The sequence below is a fragment of the Triticum aestivum genome, chromosome 5D (assembly GCF_018294505.1).
Source record: "Triticum aestivum cultivar Chinese Spring chromosome 5D, IWGSC CS RefSeq v2.1, whole genome shotgun sequence".
NCBI classification, from domain to species: Eukaryota; Viridiplantae; Streptophyta; class Magnoliopsida; order Poales; family Poaceae; genus Triticum; species Triticum aestivum.
In genome coordinates, this window is record NC_057808.1 from 467,301,396 (window position 1) to 467,325,635 (window position 24,240).

Sequence of the window (24,240 nt, forward strand, 5' to 3'; positions counted from 1 at the left end):
CCAGCCTGCCACGCCGACAGAAAGTACAGGCTCGTGATTCTCCCACAACTTTCTAGAAATTTATGGCAGGCTCCTGTGGCAGTTATATGCAGCCTAAAGTTGTTAGCTAATAGCAAACGACTAACAATAACAAGACTACAAGAAAGAAAATGCATGCAGCGGTGCAACCTCGGTACGAGCCCATAAATCAGTGTATCAGATTAGAGAATGACAGCCTCTCAAAAACAAGATTATAGAATGACAAGTAAAATAAAAATGTAATTTACGTTGTAACAAAATAGTTTTCACTTTGTCATATAAATCCGTTTTACTCCCTCTGTCCCAAAATATAAGAACGTTTTTGACACTACACTAGTATCAAAAACGTTCTTATATTATGGGACGGAGGGAGTAATATATTACGATCCCAGCTCTCCCTTTATTTTTACCAATATTTTTTTAATCATTCAGAAGGTCATAATCGTTGTAGGCTGCACGTGTATATACTTCACTTAAACAAGGAGTTAATATTAACAATTTGATTAGATATTAAATAAATTTTCGTCAATCTATGCCACATACAACATTTCACCTCTTTAAATATATACGTGCATGGCACGTGCCACTTACTAGTATTTAATAATACTTGAGCAAATTTAATAGAATACACTAGATTAGGCACCTCAACTCTATTTAAGACTCATTTAGCCCCCTCACAAATCACAGTAAAGCTTCGGCACTGCTCGTAGCATAGCATCTGCCTTCTTGAAGCGGGGTGCTTGTGTTGGCCTTGTTGGTTTCCGTCGTCTCGTTTTCCAGGAGCAGGACGCCTGCAGATTTTTTTCACGGGCGTTACCCCGTCACATACATATCCCGACGGCCAACTTGTCGCTGTCGACCAAACACTGGCTGTCACGACGGGCACGGATCATGCACGCTACTGGGAGGAATTTCCTTTCCCGCTAGGGAGGCGGTCTGCTGCACGACGACCGCAGCCCATTTCCTACAAAAGTAAGTAGTGCACGCATCCAGCAATCCATAGACCTGACCCCCCTAGAACCAGAGCGTTTGGTACCCCGTTATGTCCATTTCTGGTATGGTGCACAGCACTGCTGTACCAACTCTGCCTCACTAGCAAACAGTGCTCATCCGCCTATATAGCTAGTGGAACACTCTTCAAGTGCCACTCACTCGCAACTCGCAAGCACAGCACGCGCGTACAAATTTGAACTCGTTCGGACTCGGAAGCGAGATCATGGGCAGCTCGTTCGGGCTCGTGGATTTCAGGGGGAGGCCGGTTGACACCAGTAGGCATGGAGGAGTCAGAGCTTCCATGTTCATTTACAGTAAGTGAACTGCTCATCTGCTTTCCTTCATCAGCAGTGTGAGATGGGATTGCTGGCTTCATATGCTCTGACTTCAGACTAGCTCGCTCGCACACTTCTTAGAGAAGATAAGTCTGAACTTGTAACAATGCTGTTGTATGTACATATACAGTCATGGTGTGGCTCGGCAACGTGGTCAACATCGCCAACAGCATGAACATGGTGAGCTACCTCCGCGGGACGATGAACATGGGCGTCGCCGCGGCGGCGACCACCAGCACCAACTTCGTCGCCGCGCTGCAGATGTTCACCATCCCGGCGGCTTTCCTCGCCGACTCCTACGTCAAGCGCTTCTACACCGTCCTCATATTCGCCCCCGTTGAGATTTTGGTAACTGACCAACTCGCCCATGCATATTCGCTACTCTACGCGTCTAGTTTTATTTTTCGGGTAGCGTCTAGTTTGTTTTCAAGGAAAAAATGGTACGTACTTCAGAGTCTCTAAAGTAACTAACCGTCAAAAAATAGAAAATTACCACCATATAGCTTTCTATGACACTTCGAGGAACAAAGCTAAATGCATAATACAGCTGCATGCAGCTAGCTGGTGTTACAATAATTATAGCGTTTCTTTCCTCTTATCTTAATAGTGGATAATGCAGTACAGTGCAAAACTCTTGCCTCTTCGAAAAAAAAGCAGGCAAGAATGAGATTCTCTACCTGTTTGCTTTTCAGTTGTTCGGTTGTTGCACCGTCTCCATTTCTATTATTAGGTTAGTGGAATATTATTGGGGGGCATGAGCTAATGTTATGTAGTGTCTATTATGTCGATAATATTGTTTATTATTATTCATTTTCTTTAAAGGAGCCAAAGTTTTGCCTCAACCATTAGTTAAGAAAAAGAGAGTTGCCCGATTAATCGATGGAAAACAGGACGAAAACCGTCACAAACTCGCCCACATGCGAACTACTCTCAAACAATGGAGTCACACAACCCCTCAACAAATATATCCAACATAGAATCAATACCGCCCCCAAATACTTGGGTCACGCCAACAACTTGAGAAGGATATAATGATAGAGACAATAGACACATCCGAGCCCAGGTTTGCAACCAAGACAACTGTATCATGAAAGCACAATCGTCCCCCTATTATTGCTCTTGCCATTGCATTTGCTAGCTTTCTTCTTCTTGTGGATGCCTGATTGAGGGTGAGCACCATCCTGCTTGTATTTGTCCCTCGATGCCATCTGCCTCAAGAGGCGTGCAATCATTTTTCCGGATTTATTCAACAAGCTGCAACATATTGGTTCAAGTGATCCATTCAACTTTCAACAGATTGGCTTGATGCGTTGACATATATTTCCCGCCATTTTCCTTCTGTTTGAACTTTTGAAGTAACTAACTACTTCCTCCATTTGAAAATAATTGTCGCTCAAACAGATGTATCTAGCACTACAATATGTCTAGATACATTATTAATTTGGTATGGTATCAAAACCAATTGATCTTAAGTTCAACACCCGGTAGTGTACTATTAAAAAAAAGTAGTTATGGCCTACACCACCAACATGCTTAAGTTTCGGAAACATGCTTGTCCCGGTGCTTCGAGATCATCTACTAGGGCACGAGCAGGGTAGCAGATGCCATTGTTGCACTCGTTGGCAGGATCAAAGACGAGGCATCGTCCTACGCTACGGCAGGTGCTCTAGGACTAAGGGGTGTCCACTAAATTTGCTACCCCCTTTTTGTACCTTGCGCCTTCTAGGAGGATTGTAACTGAACTTCTACCTTTTCGATGAAGGTCTTTTGTGTTTTCTCGAAGAAAAAAAACTACCATTCTTTTTTTTCGACCATAAAAACTACCATCCTTGTTGCTATTCAAGAACTGAATATATAGTTGTTGAGTTTCAAGATTGAAATACATATCTAAGTTTCAATATAAATCATTTCTATTACAGGGTTACATCCTGCTAGCCATCCAAGCACACGTCCCCTCGCTTCACCCGCCGGCGTGCAGCGTCAACGAGCCACATAACTGCGAGCCGGTGCACGGCACCAACCTAAGTCTGCTTCTCCTTGGCATGTACATGATCTGCATCGGTGAGGGAGCCATCCGGGCATGCCTACCAGCGCTCGGTGGCGACCAGTTCGACAATGCTGACGCCGTTGAACGGCGGTTGGAGTCGAGCTTCTTCAACTGGTCCACCTTCTTTGTGTCAATGGGAACCTTCTTCGGGCTCATCTTCGTCGTGTGGCTGGAGAACAACAAAGGATGGGGTGTTGGCTTTGGTGTCTGCGCTGCGATTGTGCTGCTTGGGTTGCTCATTTGGGCTGCTGGGTTCCCCTTCTATCGCAACCAGGTGCCAACTGGGAGCCCCATCACTAGGATTATGCAGGTAATCAATTAATACATGAGCTTTGATCCACGCGGTCAGCGTTTGAATTATTTTAATTGTTCTGAAAGAAACATATTCGAATCATTTTTGTCCGAGGCGGTACAATAGTACTATAAGTTCTACCATGCAAGGGATATATGGTGCGTACATACACCGCCTGTCTTTGCTCTGAAATTTGAGCCATTTTTTGATTCATTTGAAACAATTGCACTCTTGATTGTGTGTACAAGATGAAAAAAAACAATGAAACATTATGTAACACCTTTTTTTTAATAAAAGGGCGGCCTTCCTCTTCCATTTTCATTAACAAAAACTATCTGGTTCATTATGTAACACTATGAAACGGGACCAAATTTTGTCACTGTGGCATGGATCTCAAAACAGCGATCGAACGGTTGATATACGTGCATGAAGTATCCCATGCATGATAGAATATCATTTCCCTAATCTTTTTACTAATAATGCCGGCAAGTCCTCTTTCAGGTAATTATAGTAGCATGCAAGAAAAGGAATCTTAAGCTACCTGGGAGCCCTGAAGACTTAAACCAGATGAGTGACGATAATGCTAAAGGCCTCGAGGTGCTACACAGAACAGAAGGCTTGCAGTACGTCAAAATCAGACCTAAATATTATGTCCTGTTGTCAGCTTAATTATGGTTCCAAAACAGAATTGTGTTGTGTCAGTCTGACTCGTCTCACCATCTTTCAGGTTTCTGGACAAAGCAGCAATAAAAATAGAGAACGGGGCAAGAGGGCCATTGATGCGGAGCATCCCTCGCCTACCCGCACCGACACTACTTCACCACCGCAAGCACCGCGAGGATCGATGGCAAGAGCACGTGCACGCGCCATCGAGAACGAGGTTGATTCTCTCCTCTTCGAGTTTCGTTCGGAATCGCATGAGAATTGGGTTCTACCTCATAAAGACATGTTATGCATTCTAGGATACCAAGGAGATGATCGTGAGAAGGAGAAGATGAAGCTGCGAGCATCCATGGAGCAAGAGAAGGAAGGAGAGATCGAGAAGAGTGAAGAAGGAGGAGGAGGGGAAAACCCCCTGGACACCCCGGGTGCCCGGCACCTGCAGCCCCCGGGTGCCCAGGCTCCTGCCCGCCTCCAGCCGCGCCCCCGGGTGCCCGGGCCTTGGCCGGCCGGGTGCCCGGCCCCCGCACCTCCAGCCGCTGGGCGCTGCCCCGGGTGCCCGGCCACCCCACCTGGCGACCTCCAGCGCTCCCCCGGGTGCCCGGGCTTGAGGCCCCGGGTGCCCGGCCACCCCACCTGGCGACCTCCAGCGCTCCCCCGGGTGCCCGGGCTTGAGGCCCCGGGTGCCCGGCCACCCCACCTGGCGACCTCCAGCGCTCCCCCGGGTGCCCGGGCTTGAGGCCCCGGGTGCCCGGCCACCCCACCTGGCGACCTCCAACGCTCCCCCGGGTGCCCGGCCACCCGCCAGCCGCCCCCTGAGCAGGCCGGGTGCCCGGCCCAAGTTGCCTGGGTGCCCGGACCCCTCCGGTCCAGCCACGTGTATTTGGCCTTTTGGCCTTTGTACCCCCCTCTCTTAACTTGTTTCGTCCCTAGACTATATAAGGGCACCTCCTAGGTCATTTGGAGGGTTAGCAAAGTATTTTAGAACACCAAAGTGAGCTTTGCTCCTTGTATCCTCCTCCTCTTGGAGATCAAGACCCCTCTTTGGGAAGAATCCTTGGGATTATCAAGCCCTCCTCTTGAAGGAGATTAAGATCAAGACCTCACCTAGTGGGAAGAACTTACCTAGTGCTATTTTCCTTGAATTGTTCATGTAATCTTGTGGATCTCTTGTGTGCTACCCTAGTGGATGTGATATTGGGTTTGTTTGAGTGATTTGTGCCTTGTGTTCTTGACTGTTCTTCCTCCTTTTTCCCCCTCCAAGTGTGAAAAGATCCCCTCTAGGGTTTCACCCTATAACATCTTGGTATCATGAGCAAGGTTGATTCACATCTTGGAGTCCCATCCCCCCATTTGCTGGCTTGATTTTGTTGTTTTTTGTCCAAATTCGAAAATTCCCCAAAAAAATAGCCCCAAATTTTTTTCTTGCAATTTGTTGGATCTTGTGAGATTTGGTTGTTTTGGTCCATGGATTTGATGTTTGGCAAGTGGATCTAGCTCCTCCCCAACAATCCCCACCCTTCCCACCACGAAATCCTCCGAATTTTGCATTTCCCCCAAATTTTCAACCCAAATCGGAGACCACCGGGTGCCCGCACCTCGAACCACTGGGCACCCGCACCCCCGGGCCACTTTCCCCTGACCACCCCGGGCACCCGCACCTCCCAGCCCCGTGTGCCCGCACCCCCCCCTCCCCCGAATCAGCCCAACTACAACACCAAATTGACCATAACTTCCACCTCCCAAGTCCGTTTTTCGTGTTCTTTAGCTTGTTTGGAAGCTCTTGACACCCCCCCATCACCATATATCATTACCACCACCATTAGCCTCCATCCAAAAATCAACACAAAAACACCCACCTTCCGCATTTGACCGATTTTGAGTTGCGGTTTTCGTTTTCTAAGGTGTTTCGGCTACTTAGGAACGTGTGACATCGACATCACCGCCATTCATCATCACCTCGTAGTCATCTTCACCGCTAACCGTAAGAAAGGACGGTAACTTCGACGTCACTTACCTTTGCTTTTGCATTGATAGCCCGAGCCTTTTGCGTTGCTTACCCATCGAGACTAGCGAGTTGAGAATTGTCGGGCCACGCTATTGTGCACCGTAGTGATCTTGTTATCATCTTAGTGCCATAAGTCTCTCCCGTGCATACCTTACATACTTGTCTCATATCATACTTGGCTCGAGCATCAAGCATAGTGAAAAAAAAGAGAAAGAAAGAAAAGCTTTTAAGCAAAAGAGGAGAAACAAAGAGCTTATAAGCAATAGCATTCAGCCATTTTGCATATCATCTTGAACACCTCATACATAGCATAGTTGGAATTGAAGACGGCACGTTTCTCTTATAGGTTGGTGCACATGCGTATCTCGCCCATTTGAGCAATCGAGCTAGCGTCTCTCTAGCATTCGCACAACAAGAGCATTTTCCGTGGTCACACATTTTGAGCTCACCCCTTGGTTGTGCGGATCCCATCTATCTTCCGTGTGTGTGTTCCTAGTGATACTCTTGGCTTTGATCTATTTGCTTTACTTGCATTTTTGTGAACCTTCTCAACCTTATCGATATCTTGACTAACATTTGCTTGAATTTTTTGCCACCATCCTAACCAAGCTCCTCCATAAGCCTTTTACTTGTAGGTGTGAGAAACAAACCCGGTTCCAATTCTACTATTGTGGCATTACATTGAGTGGCACTTGTTACATCCTCAATCCTCGAAAAAGGTAACTTCGGTATTGTTCTCTCATTTTCCTACTCACCCCACTTGGTTATGATGGATAGGCCAAGTTCGTCGGTGAACCCACCTTTCGAGGAGCAAGGTGATGATAACGGCTACGTCACCAAGAACCACTTCTTCATCGCACAATGAGCGTTACATCAAGAAAGTGTAGCATTGGGTGAATGCTTGGAGCAACTCGCCTCCGACCTTCATCAATCGATCGACGACAAGTTCACTACACAAATGGAAGAACTTCGCAACATGATCGTGCGACGCCCGTCTTCCTCATCATCGTCAGCAAGACGGCGCCACTCAAGCCGCTGTTCAAGTCGGCCACCTTCGGACTACTCATCTTATGATACAAGTCCTCCACGAGCTCAAGTCCCTCGACGTCAAGCACCTCAAGATCGCCAAGCTCAAGAAAATCCATTCTATGGCAATGGCTTACAAGACCGAGTACGAGCACGTGAAAGGGCGCGACAACAAGCGCAAGAACCAAGGGAGCAAGAGCAAATGCCTCCACAAGTGCCACGGCAACAACCTCAAGACGAAGATGACATCCGTCAAGAACAAGAGGAACGAGCGCGTCTACACCAAGAGGAGCAAGATGCCGAAGCACTTCGACAACAACAACTACGGCGCGAAGTTCAAGCTCAAGCGGCCCTAGATTCACTCCGAGATTCCACACGTGCCATTGCCCAACGCGGTCGGGAAGCACGAGAACAAGAGGAAGCTCTTCATCGAGAGATACAAGAAGAAGCCGCGAGACGTGAAGAGCAACAAGAAAGGCGCAACCAAGCGCATATCCCTCGTCCTCCTCCAAGACAAGAACGACTCCAAGCGGAACAAGTACTTCAAGATCCTCCTCCACGCCAAGAGCGACATCTCGAGGAACGAGCATTTGAGGACCTCCCTCCACGGCAAGAGCGACATCAAAACCGCTACTTCGATGAAGAACTCCGCTTCGGCAAGCTCAAGTTCACCATGCCCAAGTTCTCCGGAAGCAATGATCCCGAAGAGTATCTCTCATGGGCCTTGAAGGTGGATAAAACATTCCGTCTTCACAACTACGACGAGGAAAAGAAGATCTCCATGGCCTCCCTCGAGTTCCAAGACTACGTTCTCATTTGGTGGGAACAAGTGATCGAGCGACGACATACAAGAGGCGAACCACCAATCACAACGTGGACGGAAATGAAGGATGTCATGAGAGCTCGCTTCGTGCCTACACACTACACCCGTGATCTCTTCAAGAAGTTGCAACTCCTCAAACAAGGCATGAAGACGGTGGAAGAATACTACCAAGAAATGGAGATTGCCATGATACGAGCCAATGTCAAGGAAGACGACGAGCAAACAATGGCACACTTCTTGAACGGCCTCAACCACCCAATCAAGTGGATTGCCGACTTCCAACCATACTCAAACCATCTCGAGCTAGTTCATCAAGTGACCAAGGCCGAGCGACAAGTCCAAGATGACTTCAAATACGCCAAGTACTCGTCCAAGACCTACGGCTCCTACTCTCAAGCTCCCGCGACTTCGGCAACTGCTACCTCAACTAGAGCATCACCAAGTACCGGCGACAAGTCAAGTTCCAAGCAAGCTACGCCTTACTCGACTTGTTCTCCGGCAAGCAACTACAAATCCAAGACTCCCTCATCTTCGGCGCCACCGAACAACCCCGTCAAGACAAGTTCTCTCAAGTGCTTCACATGTGGTGGCCGGGGACACAAGTCCTTCGAGTGCACAAACAAGTGAACCATGATCTTCAACGATGATGGCACATATGACTCGATGAGTGAAGAAGAAATGGAAGCCCTTGAGCACGTGGCCATGCACCGGCGCGTCAATGAAGATGAAGATGACCAAGTGTTTTGTGACAATGATTCAAGTCCCTCTCTTGTGGTCTCCAAGGTCTTGACGCTCCAACACCATCAAGATGAAGACCAACGGTGCCACATCTTCCACACAAAGGCCGGCATCAACGGGCGTTCCGTGAAGGTCATCATCGACAGAGGAAGTTGTCACAACTTGGCAAGCGACGAGCTATGTTCCAAGCTCCAATTGGTCAAGAAGAAGCACCCTCGTCCCTACAAGGTGCAATGGCTAAGCGACTCCGGCACCATTCAAGTGGAGCATACGGTGCAAGTTTCTTTCAAGATTGGCGCTTACGAGGACAGCTTGGAGTGTGATTTAGTTCCTTTGTCGGTGTGCCACCTTCTCTTGGGACGACCTTGGCAATTTGACCGTGGAGTCATCCACAACGGACGAACCAACTACTATAGCTTCAAGATGAAAGGCAAGGAATATGTGCTTTGACCAATGTCACCAAGCCAAGTGATCGCCAATAAGCAAGCATCCACCCATCGTGGAAATCCTAGTGAGAGAGTGATCCACCAAAAAGAAAGTGAGAGCCACAAGCCAAAATTGAGCGCCTCTTCGCCAAGAGAGAAAAACTTAGTCCTCCTAGCCACAAAAAGAGAGATGAGAGAAGTGTGTGAGAACCCATCGAGTGTCATCCACTTTGTCCTCCTATGCAAAGATGAGGTGGCAAAAACTAACACTCCTAATCCTCTTCCTCTAGTGTTTTCTAACTTGTTGCAGGAATTCGAGGATGTCTTCCCCGATGAGCTACCTCCCGATCTTCCTCCTCTACGTGGCATTGGACATAGGATCGACCTCATCCCCGGAGCACCTCTTTCGAACAAGGCTCCCTACCGCGTCAACCCCGAAGAAACTAAGGAGATCCAACGGCAAGTACAACAACTCATCGACAACGGTCATGTACGTGAAAGCTTAAGCCCTTGTGCCGTTCCGGTTATACTTGTACCCAAGAAAGATGGTAGTTTTCGCATGTGCTCCGATTGTAGACCCATCAATGCTATCACCGTTCATTATAGGCATCCCATACCTCGACTTGACGATATGCTAGATGAACTTAGCGGTGCTACTATTTTCTCAAAAGTTGATCTTAAAAGTGGCTACTATCAAATCCGCATACAAGAAGGTGATGAATGGAAAACCGCTTTCAAAACTAAATTTGGCTTGTACGAGTGGTTGGTTATGCCTATGGGTTTATCGGAAGCTCCCGGTACTTTCATGCATCTTATGCATTTTGTGCTTCGTCCTTACATTGGAGTGTTTGTTGTGGTCTACTTAGATGACATACTTGTTTTTAGCAAATCCATCAAAGATCATATAAAGCATGTTAGGGCTGTTTTGCAAACTCTTCGCAAAGAACGTCTTTATGTGAACATGAAAAAGTGCACTTTTTGTGTTGACAAGCTTGTTTTCTTGGGTTTCGTTGTTTCCTCAAAGGGTGTCCATGTTGATGAGTCTAAAATTGAAGCAATTAAAACTTGGCCACAACCCACCAATTTGGAACAAGTGCGAAGTTTTCTTGGCCTTGCGGGTTTCTATCGTCGCTTTGTGAAAGATTTTAGCACTATTGCCGCACTGTTGCATGCCTTGAGTAAGAAAAATGCTCCTTTTGTTTGGGGACCTTTGCAATCTACCGCTTTTAATGAGCTCAAATCTTTGCTTACTCATGCTCCGATTCTTGCTTTACCTAACTTTGACAAAACTTTTGAGGTTCATTGCGATGCAAGTGGTAATGGAATTGGTGGAGTTTTGGTGCAAGAAAAACGAGCTATTGCATATTTTAGTGAAAAACTCTCCGGTGCTCAACTTAACTATCCCATCTATGACAAAGAATTGTATGCTTTAGTGCGTGTGTTACATGTTTGGGAACATTACCTTAGACCGCATGAGTTTTTCATACATACCGATCATGAGACACTTAAGTACCTTAAAGGTCAAACCAAGTTGAATAAACGACATGCTAAATGGAGTGAATTTATTGAATCTTTCCCCTATGTGATCAAATACATTAAGGGCAAATAGAACGTTGTGGCGGATGCCCTTTCCCGCAAATGCATGTTACTTACTCAACTTGAATTGAATGTTGTTGGATTTGATCATATCAAAGATTTATATGAGCACGATGTGACTTTTGCTACTCCTTATGCTAAGTGTGTGACGCATACTTCTTGGGAATGATACTATATCAAAGATGGTTATCTTATGAGAGCTAACAAACTATGCATTCCCGAGTCTTCTCTTCGTTTGTTACTTTCGCAAGAGGCTCATGGAGGTGGACTCATGGGACATTTTGGATGCGACAAGACTTTTGCCACGCTCTCCAAGAACTATTTTTGGCCCATGATGTTTCGCGATGTCGCCCGCTTCACCAACCGGTGCTCTACATGTTGCAAAGCTAACTCACAATCTCAATCCCATGGTTTACATATGCCTTTACCTATTCCGCACCAACCTTGGGAAGACATTAGCATGGATTTTGTGCTTGGATTACCAAGGACTCAAAATGGCAAGGACTCTGTATCTGTTGTTGTGGACCGATTCTCTAAAATGGCTCATTTTATACCATGCAACAAGATAGACGATGCTTCACATGTTGCCAATCTCTTTTCTAGGGAAATATTGAGGTTGCACGGTGTGCCAAAGACAATTGTGTCGGATCGAGACGTCAAGTTCTTAAGCTACTTTTGGAAGACGCTATGCGCCAAGCTCGGAATCAAGCTACTCTTATCCACGGCGTACCACCCTCAAACCGATGGCCAAACGGAAGTCACCAACCGGACGCTTGCAACTCTCCTACGCGTGTTGATAAAGAAGAACATCAAGGAGTGGGAGGAGTGCCTACCCATTGCCGAGTACGCCTACAACCGCGCAAGACATTCTACAACCGGCAAGTCCCCCTTCGAGGTTGTCCACGGCTTCAACCCTTTGTCGCCATTGGACATTCTCCCTCTACCGCTTCAAGAACGAGCAAACTTGGACGCAAGCGCAAGAGCCACCTACCTCAAGAAGATGCATGAAGAAACACGTTCCACGATCGAGCGCCAAGTACAACGACTAGCCTCCAAGCTCAACATCAACAAGTCTCCGATGGTGTTCCAACCGGGTGATCAAGTATGGATACATCTCCGCAAGGACCGCTTCCCCAAGGAACGCAAGTCCAAGCTACTCCCGAGAGCCGACGGACCATTCAAGGTGCTAGCACGCTACAACGACAACGCCTACAAGGTCGACATCCCACGTGACAAGTACAACGTAAGCGACATCTTCAACGTCCAAGAGTTGGCCAAGTACCATGGTGATGAAGAGCACGATCCGTGGACGGATCTCTCCCAAGGGGGGGAGATGATGCGGAGCATCCCTCGCCTACCCGCACCGACACTACTTCACCACCAAGCACCGCGAGGACCGATGACAAGAGTGTTGGGGAACGTAGTAATTTCAAAAAAATTCCTATGCACACACAGGATCATGGTGATGCATAGCAACGAGAGGGGAGAGTGTGTCCACGTACCCTTGTAGACCGAAAGCAGAAGCGTTAGCACAACGTGGTTGATGTAGTCGTACGTCTTCACGATCCGACCGATCAAGTACCGAACGCACGTCACCTCCGAGTTCTGTACACGTTCAACTCGATGACGTCCCTCGAACTCCAATCCAGCCGAGCTTTGAGGGAGAGTTCCGTCAGCACGACGGTGTGGTGATGATGATGATGTTGCTACCGACGCAGGGCTTCGCCTAAGCACCGCTACAATATTATCGAGGTGGACTATGGTGGAGAGGGGCACCGCACACGGCTAAGAGATCCAAGAGATCAATTGTTGTGTCTATGGGGTGCCCCTCTCCTCCGTATATAAAGGGGGGAGGAGAGGGCCGGCCAAGGGGAGGAGGCGCGCGCAAGGGGGGAGTCCTACTCCCACCGGGAGTAGGACTCCTCATTTTCCTATTTGGAGAGGGAGAGGGAAGGAAGAGGAAGGAGGGAGGAAGGAAAGGGGGGCCGGCCCCCCTCCCAATTTGGATTGGGCTTGGGGGGCGCCCCCTCCCTTGCTCCTTTCCCCTCCTTTCCACTAAAGCCCATTAAGGCCCATATACCCCCGGGGGGGTTTCGATAACCTCCCGGTGCTCCGGTATTATCCCGATCTCACCCGGAACCATTCCGGTATCCAAATATAGTCGTCCAATATATCGATCTTTACGTCTTGACCATTTAGAGACTCCTCGTCATGTCCGTGATCACATCCGGGACTCCGAACTACCTTCGGTACATCAAAACACATAAACTCATAATATAACCGTCATCGAACTTTAAGCGTGCGGACCCTACGGGTTCGAGAACTATGTAGACATGACCGAGACACGTCTCCGGTCAATAACCTATAGCGGAACCTGGATGCTCATATTGGCGCCTACATATTCTACGAAGATCTTTATCGGTCAAACCGCATAACAACATACGTTGTTCCCTTTGTCATCGGTATGTTACTTGCCCGAGATTCGATCGTCGGTATCTCAATACCTAGTTCAATCTCGTTACCGGCAAGTCTCTTTACTCGTTTCGTAATACATCATCCCGCAACTAACTCATTAGTCACATTGCTTGCAAGGATTATAGTGATGTGCATTACCGAGAGGGCCCAGAGATACCTCTCCGACAATCGGAGTGACAAATCCTAATCTCGAAATACGCCAACCCAACAAGTACCTTTGGAGACACCTATAGAGCACCTTTATGATCACCCAGTTACGTTGTGACGTTTGGTAGCACACAAAGTGTTCCTCCGGTAAACGGGAGTTGCATAATCTCATAGTCATAGGAACATGTATAAGTCATGAAGAAAGCAATAGCAGAATACTAAACGATCAAGTGCTAAGCTAACGGAATGGGTCAAGTCAATCACATCATTCTCCTAATGATGTGATCCCATTAATCAAATGACAACTCATGTCCATGGCTAGGAAACATAACCATCTTTGATTAACGAGCTAGTCAAGTAGAGGCATACTAGTGACACTCTGTTTGTCTATGTATTCACACAAGTATTATGTTTCCGGTTAATACAATTCTAGCATGAATAATAAACATTTATCATGATATAAGGAAATAAATAATAACTTTATTATTGCCTCTAGGGCATATTTCCTTCAGTCTCCCACTTGCACTAGAGTCAATAATCTAGATTACACAGTAATGATTCTAACACCCATGGAGCCTTGGTGCTGATCATGTTTTGCTCGTGGAAGAGGCTTAGTCAACGGGTCTGCAATATTCAGATCCGTATGTATCTTGCAAATTTCTATGTCTCCCACCTGGACTTGATCCCGGATGGAGTTGAAGCATCTCTTGATGTGCTTGGTTCTCTTGTGAAATCTGGATTCCTTTGCCAAGGCAATTGCACCAGTATTGTCACAAAAGATTTTCATTGGACCCGATGCCCTAGGTATGACACCTAGATCGGATATGAACTCCTTCATCCAAACTCCTTCATTTGCTGCTTCTGAAGCAGCTATGTACTCCGCTTCACACGTAGATCCCGCCACAACGCTTTGTTTAGAACTGCACCAACTGACAGCTCCACCGTTCAATGTAAACACGTATCCGGTTTGCAATTTAGAATCGTCCGGATCAGTGTCAAAGCTTGCATCGACGTAACCTTTTACGACTAGCTCTTTGTCACCTCCATAAACGAGAAACATATCCGTAGTCCTTTTCAGGTATTTCAGGATGTTCTTGACCGCTGTCCAGTGATCCACTCCTGGATTACTTTGGTACCTCCCTGCTAAACTTATAGCAAGGCACACATCAGGCCTGGTACGTAGCATTGCATACATTATAGAGCCTATGGCTGAAGCATAGGGAACATCTTTCATTTTCTCTCTATCTTCTGCAGTGGTCGGGCATTGAGTCTGACTCAACTTCACACCTTGTAACACAGGCAAGAACCCTTTCTTTGCTTGATCCATTTTGAACCTCTTCAAAACTTTGTCAAGGTATGTGCTTTGTGAAAGTCCAATTAAGCGTCTTGATCTATCTCTATAGATCTTGATGCCCAATATATAAGCAGCTTCACCGAGGTCCTTCATTGAAAAACTCTTATTCAAATATCCTTTTATGCTATCCAGAAATTCTATATCATTCCCAATCAACAATATGTCATCCACATATAATATTAGAAATGCTACAGAGCTCCCACTCACTTTCTTGTAAATACAGACTTCTCCAAAAGTATGTATAAAACCATATGCTTTGATCACACTATCAAAACGTTTATTCCAACTCCGACAGGCTTGCACCAGTCCATAAATGGATCGCTGGAGCTTGCATACTTTGTTAGCTCCCTTTGGATCGACAAAACCTTCCGATTGCATCATATACAACTCTTCTTCCAGAAATCCATTCAGGAATGCAGTTTTGACATCCATTTGCCAAATTTCATAATCATAAAATGCGGCAATTGCTAACATGATTCGGACAGACTTAAGCATCGCTACGGGTGAGAAAGTCTCATCGTAGTCAATCCCTTGAACTTGTCGAAAACCTTTTGCAACAAGTCGAGCTTTGTAGACAGTAACATTACCGTCAGCGCCAGTCTTCTTCTTGAAGATCCATTTATTCTCAATGGCTTGCCGATCATTGGGCAAGTCAACCAAAGTCCACACTTTGTTCTCATACATGGATCCCATCTCAGATTTCATGGCCTCAAGCCATTTCGCGGAATCTGGGCTCACCATCGCTTCTTCATAGTTCGTAGGTTCGTCATGGTCTAGTAACATAACCTCCAGAACAGGATTACCGTACCACTTTGGTGCGGATCTTACTCTGGTTGACCTACGAGGTTCGGTAGTAACTTGATCTAAAGCTTCATGATCAATATCATTAACTTCCTCACTAATAGGTGTAGGTGTCACAGGAACCGGTTTCTGTGATGAACTACTTTCCAACAAGGGAGCAGGTACAGTTACCTCATCAAGTTCTACTTTCTTCCCACTCACTTCTTTCGAGAGAAACTCCTTCTCTAGAAAGGATCCAAATTTAGCAACAAAAGTCTTGCCTTCAGATCTGTGATAGAAGGTGTACCCAACAATTTCCTTTGGGTATCCTATGAAGACACATTTCTCCGATTTGGGTTCGAGCTTATCAGGTTGAAGCTTTTTCACATAAGCATCGCAGCCCCAAACTTTAAGAAACGAAAACTTTGGTTTCTTGCCAAACCACAGTTCATAAGGCGTTGTCTCAACGGATTTTGATGGTGCCCTATTTAACGTGAATGCAGCCGTCTCTAAAGCATAACCCCAAAATGATAGCGGTAAATCAGTAAGAGACATCATAGATCGCACCATATCTAGTAAATTACGATTACGACGTTCGGACACACCATTACGCTGTGGTGTTCTGGGTGGCATGAGTTGCGAAACTATTCCGCATTGTTTCAAATGTAGACCAAACTCGTAACTCAAATATTCTCCTCCACGATCAGATCGTAGAACCTTTATTTTCTTGTTACGATGATTTTCCACTTCACTCTGAAATTCTTTGTACTTTTCAAATGTTTCAGACTTATGTTTCATTAAGTAGATATACCCATATCTGCTTAAATCATCTGTGAAGGTGAGAAAATAATGATACCCGCCGCGAGCTTCAACATTCATCGGACCACATACATCTGTATGTATGATTTCCAACAAATCGGTTGCTCGCTCCATAGTTCCGGAGAACGGCGTTTTAGTCATCTTGCCCATGAGGCACGGTTCGCAAGTACCAAGTGATTCATAATCAAGTGGTTCCAAAAGTCCATCAGTATGGAGTTTCTTCATGCGCTTTACACCAATATGACCTAAACGGCAGTGCCACAAATAAGTTGGTTATCAACTCTGCATCTTTTGGCTTCAATATTATGAATATGTGTATCACTACTATCGAGATTCAACAAAAATAGACCACTCTTCAAGGGTGCATGACCATAAAAGATATTACTCATATAATAGATCAACCATTATTCTCTGATTTAAATGAATAACCGTCTTGCATCAAACAAGATCCAGATATAATGTTCATGCTCAACGCTGGCACCAAATAACAATTATTCAGGTCTAAAACTAATCCCGAAGGTAGATGTAGAGGTAGCGTGCCGACCGCGGTCACATCGACTTTGGAACCATTTCCCATGCGCATCGTCACCTCGTCCTTAGCCAATCTTCGCTTAATCCGTAGTCCCTGTTTCGAGTTGCAAATATTAGCAACAGAACCAGTATCAAATACCCAGGTGCTACTGCGAGCATTAGTAAGGTACACATCAATAACATGTATATCACATATACCTTTGTTCACCTTGCCATCCTTCTTATCCGCCAAATACTTGGGGCAGTTCCGCTTCTAGTGACCAGTCTGTTTGCAGTAGAAGCACTCAGCCTCAGGCTTAGGTCCGGACTTGGGTTTCTTCTCCTGAGCAGCAACTTGCTTGTTGTTCTTCTTGAAGTTCCCCTTCTTCTTTCCTTTGCCCTTTTTCTTGAAACTGGTGGTCTTGTTGACCATCAACACTTGATGCTCCTTTCTGATTTCTACCTCCGCGGCCTTTAGCATTGCGAAGAGCTCGGGAATCGTCTTATCCATCCCTTGCGCGTTATAGTTCATCACAAAGCTCTTGTAGCTTGGTGGCAGTGATTGAAGAATTCTGTCAATGACGCTATCATCCGGAAGATTAACTCCCAGTTGAATCAAGTGATTGTTATACCCAGACATTCTGAGTATATGCTCACTGACAAAACTATTCTCCTCCATCTTGCAGCTGTAGAACTTATTGTAGACTTCATATCTCTCAATCCGGGCATTTGCTTGAAATATTAACTTCAACTCCTGGAACATCTCATATGCTCCATGACGTCAAAACGTCGTTGAAGTCCCGGTTCTAAGCCGTAAAGCATGGCACACTGAACTATCGAGTAGTCATCAACTTTGCTCTGCCAGACGTTCATAACATCTGGTGTTGCTCCTGCAGCAGGTCTGGCACCTAGCGGTGCTTCCAGGACGTAATTCTTCTGTGCAACAATGAGGATAATCCTCAAGTTACGGACCCAGTCCGTGTAATTGCTACCATCATCTTTCAACTTTGCTTTCTCAAGGAACGCATTAAAATTCAACGGAACAACAGCACGGGCCATCTATCTACAATCAACATAGACAAGCAAAATACTATCAGGTACTAAGTTCATGATAAATTTAAGTTCAATTAATCATATTACTTAAGAACTCCCACTTAGATAGACATCCCTCTAATCATCTAAGTGATCACGTGATCCAAATCAACTAAACCATGTCCGATCATCACGTGAGATGGAGTAGTTTCAATGGTGAACATCACTATGTTGATCATATCTACTATATGATTCACGCTCGACCTTTCGGTCTCGGTGTTCCGAGGCCATATCTGCATATGCTAGGCTCGTCAAGTTTAACCTGAGTATTCCGCGTGTGCAACTGTTTTGCACCCGTTGTATTTGAACGTAGAGCCTATCACACCCGATCATCACGTGGTGTCTCAGCACGAAGAACTTTCGCAACGGTGCATACTCAGGGAGAACACTTTTATCTTGAAATTTTAGTGAGAGATCATCTTATAATGCTACTATCAAACAAAGCAAGATAAGATGCATAAAAGATAAACATCACATGCAATCAATATAAGTGATATGATATGGCCAACATCATCTTGTGCTTGTGATCTCCATCTCCGAAGCACCGTCATGATCACCATCGTCACCGGCGCGACACCTTGATCTCCATCGTAGCATCGTTGTCGTCTCACCAACTATTGCTTTTACGACTATCGCTACCGCTTAGTGATAAAGTAAAACAATTACATGGCGATTGCATTTCATACAATAAAGCGACAACCATATGGCTCCTGCCAGTTGCCGATAACTCGGTTACAAAACATGATCATCTCATACAATAAAATATAGCATCATGTCTTGACCATATCACATCACAACATGCCCTGCAAAAACAAGTTAGACGTCCTCTACTTTGTTGTTGCAAGTTTTACGTGGCTGCTACGGGCTTAGCAAGAACCGTTCTTACCTACGCATCAAAACCACAACGATAGTTTGTCAAGTTGGTGTTGTTTTAACCTTCGCAAGGACCGGGCGTAGCCATACTCGGTTCAACTAAAGTGACAGAGACAGACACCCGCCAGTCACCTTTAAGCAACGAGTGCTCGCAACGGTGAAACCAGTCTCGCGTATGCGTACGCGTAATGTCGGTCTGGGCCGCTTCATCTCACAATACCGCCGAACCAAAATATGACATGCTGGTAAGCAGTATGACTTGTATCGCCCATAACTCACTTGTGTTCTACTCGTGCATATAACATCAACGCATAAAACCAGGCTCGGATGCCACTGTTGGGGAACGTAGTAATTTCAAAAAAATTCCTACGCACACGCAAGATCATGGTGATGCATAGCAACGAGAGGGGAGAGTGTTGTCTACGTACCCTCGTAGACCGAAAGCGGAAGCGTTAACACAACGCGGTTGATGTAGTCGTACGTCTTCACGATCCGACCGATCAAGTACCGAACGCACGGCACCACCGAGTTCAGCACACGTTCAGCTCGATGACGTCCCTCGAACTCCGATCCAGCCGAGTGTTGAGGGAGAGTTTCGTCAGCACGACGGCATGGTGACGATGATGATGTTCTACCGACGCAGGGCTTCGCCTAAGCACCGCTACGATATTATCGAGGTGTAATATGGTGGAGGGGGGCACCGCACACGGCTAAAAGATCGTTGATCAATTGTGTGTCTAGAGGTGCCCCCTGCCCCCGTATATAAAGGTGCAAGGGGGGGTTCGGCCAGCCTAAGGGAGAGGCTCTCCAGGAGGAGTCCTACTCCTACCGGGAGTAGGACTCCCCCTCTTTTCCATGTTGGACTAGGAGAGAGAGGGGGAAGAGGTGGAGGGGAGGAAGGAAGGGGGGGCGCCGCCCCCCTCTCCTTGTCCTATTCGGACTGGGGGGAGGGGCACGCGGCCCTGCCCTGGCCTCCTCTCCTCTCTTCCACCTAGGCCCACTAAGGCCCATTAAGTTACCGGGGGGTTCCGGTAACCTCCCGGTACTCCGGAAAAATCCCGATTTCACCCGGAACACTTCCGATGTCCAAACATAGGCTTCGTTGTCGTCTCGCCAACTTATGCTTCTACGACTATCGCTACCGCTTAGTGATAAAGTAATGCATTACAGGGCGATTGCATTGCATACAATAAAGCGACAACCATATGGCTCCTGCCAGTTGCCGATAACTCGGTTACAAAACATGATCATCTCATACAATAAAATTTAGCATCATGCCTTGACCATATCACATCACAACATGCCCTGCAAAAACAAGTTAGACGTCCTCTACTTTGTTGTCGCAAGTTTTACGTGGCTGTTACGGGCTGAGCAAGAACCGTTCTTACCTACGCATCAAAACCACAACGATAGTTCGTCAAGTTAGTGTTGTTTTAACCTTCTCAAGGACCGGGCTTAGCCACACTCGGTTCAACTAAAGTTGGAGAAACTGACACCTGCCAGCCACCTGTGTGCAAAGCACGTCGGTAGAACAAGTCTCACGTAAGCGTACGCGTAATGTCGGTCCGGGCCGCTTCATCCAACAATACCGCCGAACCAAAGTATGACATGCTGGTAAGCAGTATGACTTGTATCGCCGACAACTCACTTGTGTTCTACTCGTGCATATAACATCTACGCATAAAACCAGGCTCGGATACCACTGTTGGGGAACGTAGTGATTTCAAAAAAATTCCTATGCACACACAGGATCATGATGATGCATAGCAACGAGAGGGGAGAGTGTGTCCACGTACCCTCGTAGACCGAAAGCGGAAGCGTTAGCACAACGCGGTTGATGTAGTCGTACGTCTTCACGATCCGACCGATCAAGTACCGAACGCACGGCACCTCCGAGTTCTGCACTCGTTCAACTCGATGACGTCCCTCGAACTCCGATCCAGCCGAGCTTTGAGGGAGAGTTCCGTCAGCACGACGGCGTGGTGACGATGATGATGTTGCTACCGACGCATGGCTTCGCCTAAGCACCGCTACGATATTATCGAGGAGGACTATGGTGGAGAGGGGCACCGCACACGGCTAAGAGATCCAAGAGATCAATTGTTGTGTCTATGGGGTGCCCCTCTCCTCCGTATATAAAGGGGGGAGGAGAGGGCCGGCAAGGGGAGGAGAGGGCCGGCAAGGGGAGGAGGCGCGCCCAAGGGGGGAGTCCTACTCCCACCGGGAGTAGGACTCCTCCTTTTCCTATTTGGAGAGGGAGAGGGAAGGAAGAGGAAGGAGGGAGGAAGGAAAGGGGGGCCGCCCCCCCCCCCCCCTCCCAATTCGGATTGGGCTTGGGGGGCGCCCCTCCCTTGCTCCTTTCCCCTCCTTTCCACTAAAGCCCATTAAGGCCCATATACCTCCCGGGGGATTCCGATAACCTCCCGGTGCTCCGGTATTATCCCGATCTCATCCGGAACCATTCCGGTATCCAAATATAGTCGTCCAATATATCGATCTTTACGTCTCGGCCATTTCGAGACTCCTCGTCATGTCAGTGATCATATCCGGGACTCTGAACTACCTTCGGTACATCAAAACACATAAACTCATAATATAACCGTCATCGAACTTTAAGCGTGCGGACCCTACGGGTTCGAGAACTATGTAGACATGACCGAGACACGTCTCCGGTCAATAACTAATAGCGGAACCTGGATACTCATATTGGCTCCTACATATTCTACGAAGATCTTTATCGGTCAAACTGCATAACAACATACGTTGTTCCCTTTGTCATCGGTATGTTACTTGCCCGAGATTCGATCGTCGGTATCTCAATACCTAGTTCAATCTCGTTACCGGCAAGTCTCTTTACTTATTCCGTAATACATCATCCCGCAACTAACTCATTAGTCACATTGCTTGCAAGGCTTATAGTGATGTGCATTACCGAGAGGGCCCAGAGATACCTCTCCAACAATAGGAGTGACAAATCCTAATCTCGAAATACGCCAACCCAACAAGTACCTTTGGAGACACCTGTAGAGCACCTTTATGATCACCCAATTATGTTGTGACGTTTGGTAGCACACAAAGTGTTCCTCCGGTAAACGAGAGTTGCATAATCTCATAGTCATAGGAACATGTATAAGTCATGAAGAAAGCAATAGCAGAATACTAAACGATCAAGTGCTAAGCTAACGGAATGGGTCAAGTCAATCACATCATTCTCCTAATGATGTGATCCCGTTAATCAAATGACAACTCATGTCCATGGCTAGGAAACATAACCATCTTTGATTAACGAGCTAGTCAAGTAGAGGCATACTAGTGACACTCTGTTTGTCTATGTATTCACACAAGTATTATGTTTCCGGTTAATACAATTCTAGCATGAATAATAAACATTTATCATGATATAAGGAAATAAACAATAACTTTATTATTGCCTCTAGGGCATATTTCCTTCAAAGAGCACGTGCACGCGCCATCGAGAACGAGGTTGATTCTCTCCTCTTCGAGTTTCGTTCGGAATCGCATGAGAATTGGGTTCTACCTCATAAAGACATGTTATGCATTCTAGGATACCAAGGAGATGATCGTGGGAAGGAGAAGGTGAAGCTGCGAGCATCCATGGAGCAAGAGAAGGAAGGAGAGATCGAGAAGAGTGAAGAAGGAGGAGGAGGAGGGGCAAACCCCCCCTGGACACCCCGGGTGCCCGGCACCTGCAACCCCCAGGTGCCCGGGCTCCTGCCCGCCTCCAGCCGCGCCCCGGGTACCCGGGCCTTGGCCGGCCGGGTGCCCGGCCCCCGCACCTCCAGCCGCTGGGCGCTACCCCGGGTGCCCGGCCACCCCACCTGGCGACCTCCAGCGCTCCCCCGGGTGCCCGGGTCTTGGGCCCCCGGGTGCCCGGCCACCCGCCAGCCGCCCCCTGAGCAGGTCGGGTGCCCGTCCCAAGTTGCCCGGGTGCCCGGACCCCTCCGGTCCAGCCGCGTGTATTTGGCCTTTTGGCCTTTGTACCCCCGTCTCTTAACTTGTTTCGTCCCTAGACTATATAAGGGCACCTCCTAGGTCATTGGAGGGTTAGCAAAGTATTTTAGAACACCAAAGTGAGCTTTGCTCCTTGTATCCTCCTCCTCTTGGAGATCAAGACCCCTCTTTGGGAAGAATCCTTGGGATTATCAAGCCCTCCTATTGAAGGAGATCAAGATCAAGACCTCACCTAGTGGGAAGAACTTGCCTAGTGCTATTTTCCTTGAATTGTTCATGTAATCTTGTGGATCTCTTGTGTGCTACCCTAGTGGATGTGATATTGTGTTTGTTTGAGTGATTTATGCCTTGTGTTCTTGAGTGGTCTTCCTCCTTTTCCCCCTCCAAGTGTGAAAAGATCCCCTCTAGGGTTTCACCCTATAACAGCCATGGTCGCTCTACAACGTGACCCAGGTGGAGGAGACCAAGATCATGTGCCGCATGATCCCGATCTTCGTTACCTCAGCGCTCGGCTACATGCCCGTGTCCATCATCCTCAACCTCACCGTCCAGCGGGGCAACACCATGGACACCAGGCTGGGCGCGATCGTCGTGTCCCCCGCGACGCTCTTCGTCATCCCGACGGTCTTCCAGCTGGTGATCCTGGTCGTGTACGACCGCCTGCTCGTCCCGCTCCTGCGTAGGGCCACCGGCTACGTCGGCGGCGTCACGCACCTCCAGCGCATCGGCGTGGGCTTCGTGGCCGCGGTGCTGGCCAGCGCCGTCGCGGCGCTCGTGGAGACGAGGAGGAAGGGGGTGGCGCGCAGGAGCAGCTTCGTGGACTCGCCCGCTGGCGGGGAACCGATGTCGGTCTTCTGGCTGACGCCGCAGTTCTTTCTCCTCAGGGTGGTGGACGTCACCTCCTTCGTCGGCCTCCTCGAGTTCTTCTACAGCGAGGCCTTCGCCGGGATGAAGTCCATCGGGAGCTCCGTGTTCTACTGCATGTTGGGGCTGGCCGCCTGGTTCTCGACCTTACTGATCCAGCTGGTGAACCGTGCCATGAGGCGCGGTGGTGGGGCGGCAGGGTGGCTGGATGGAGCCAACCTCAACAGGAGTAGGCTTGATTCCTTCTACTGGTTGGTCTGTGTTCCTGAGCTGGTGTCCTTCATGGTCTACCTGTTCTGGGCGAGGAGGTACGTCTACCGGAATGACCAAAGGGTCGCCGCTGAAGATGACAAGAAGACTATTCCATCAGCTGCTTATGTGGATGGGATCTAA

At 47.5% G+C, this 24,240-nt stretch overlaps 1 protein-coding gene across 1 annotated transcript; it reads left to right on the plus strand.

The window, feature by feature from the left end:
* The first annotated feature begins 1,179 nt into the window (after positions 1–1,179).
* LOC123125554 (protein NRT1/ PTR FAMILY 4.5) lies at positions 1,180–24,240 on the plus strand. Its single transcript, XM_044546026.1, has 6 exons — positions 1,180–1,325; positions 1,477–1,694; positions 3,266–3,703; positions 4,187–4,308; positions 4,413–4,457; positions 23,409–24,240. The coding sequence occupies exons 1-6, from the start codon at positions 1,235–1,237 to the stop codon at positions 24,238–24,240; spliced, it is 1,746 nt and encodes a 581-aa protein (XP_044401961.1). The 5' UTR covers positions 1,180–1,234.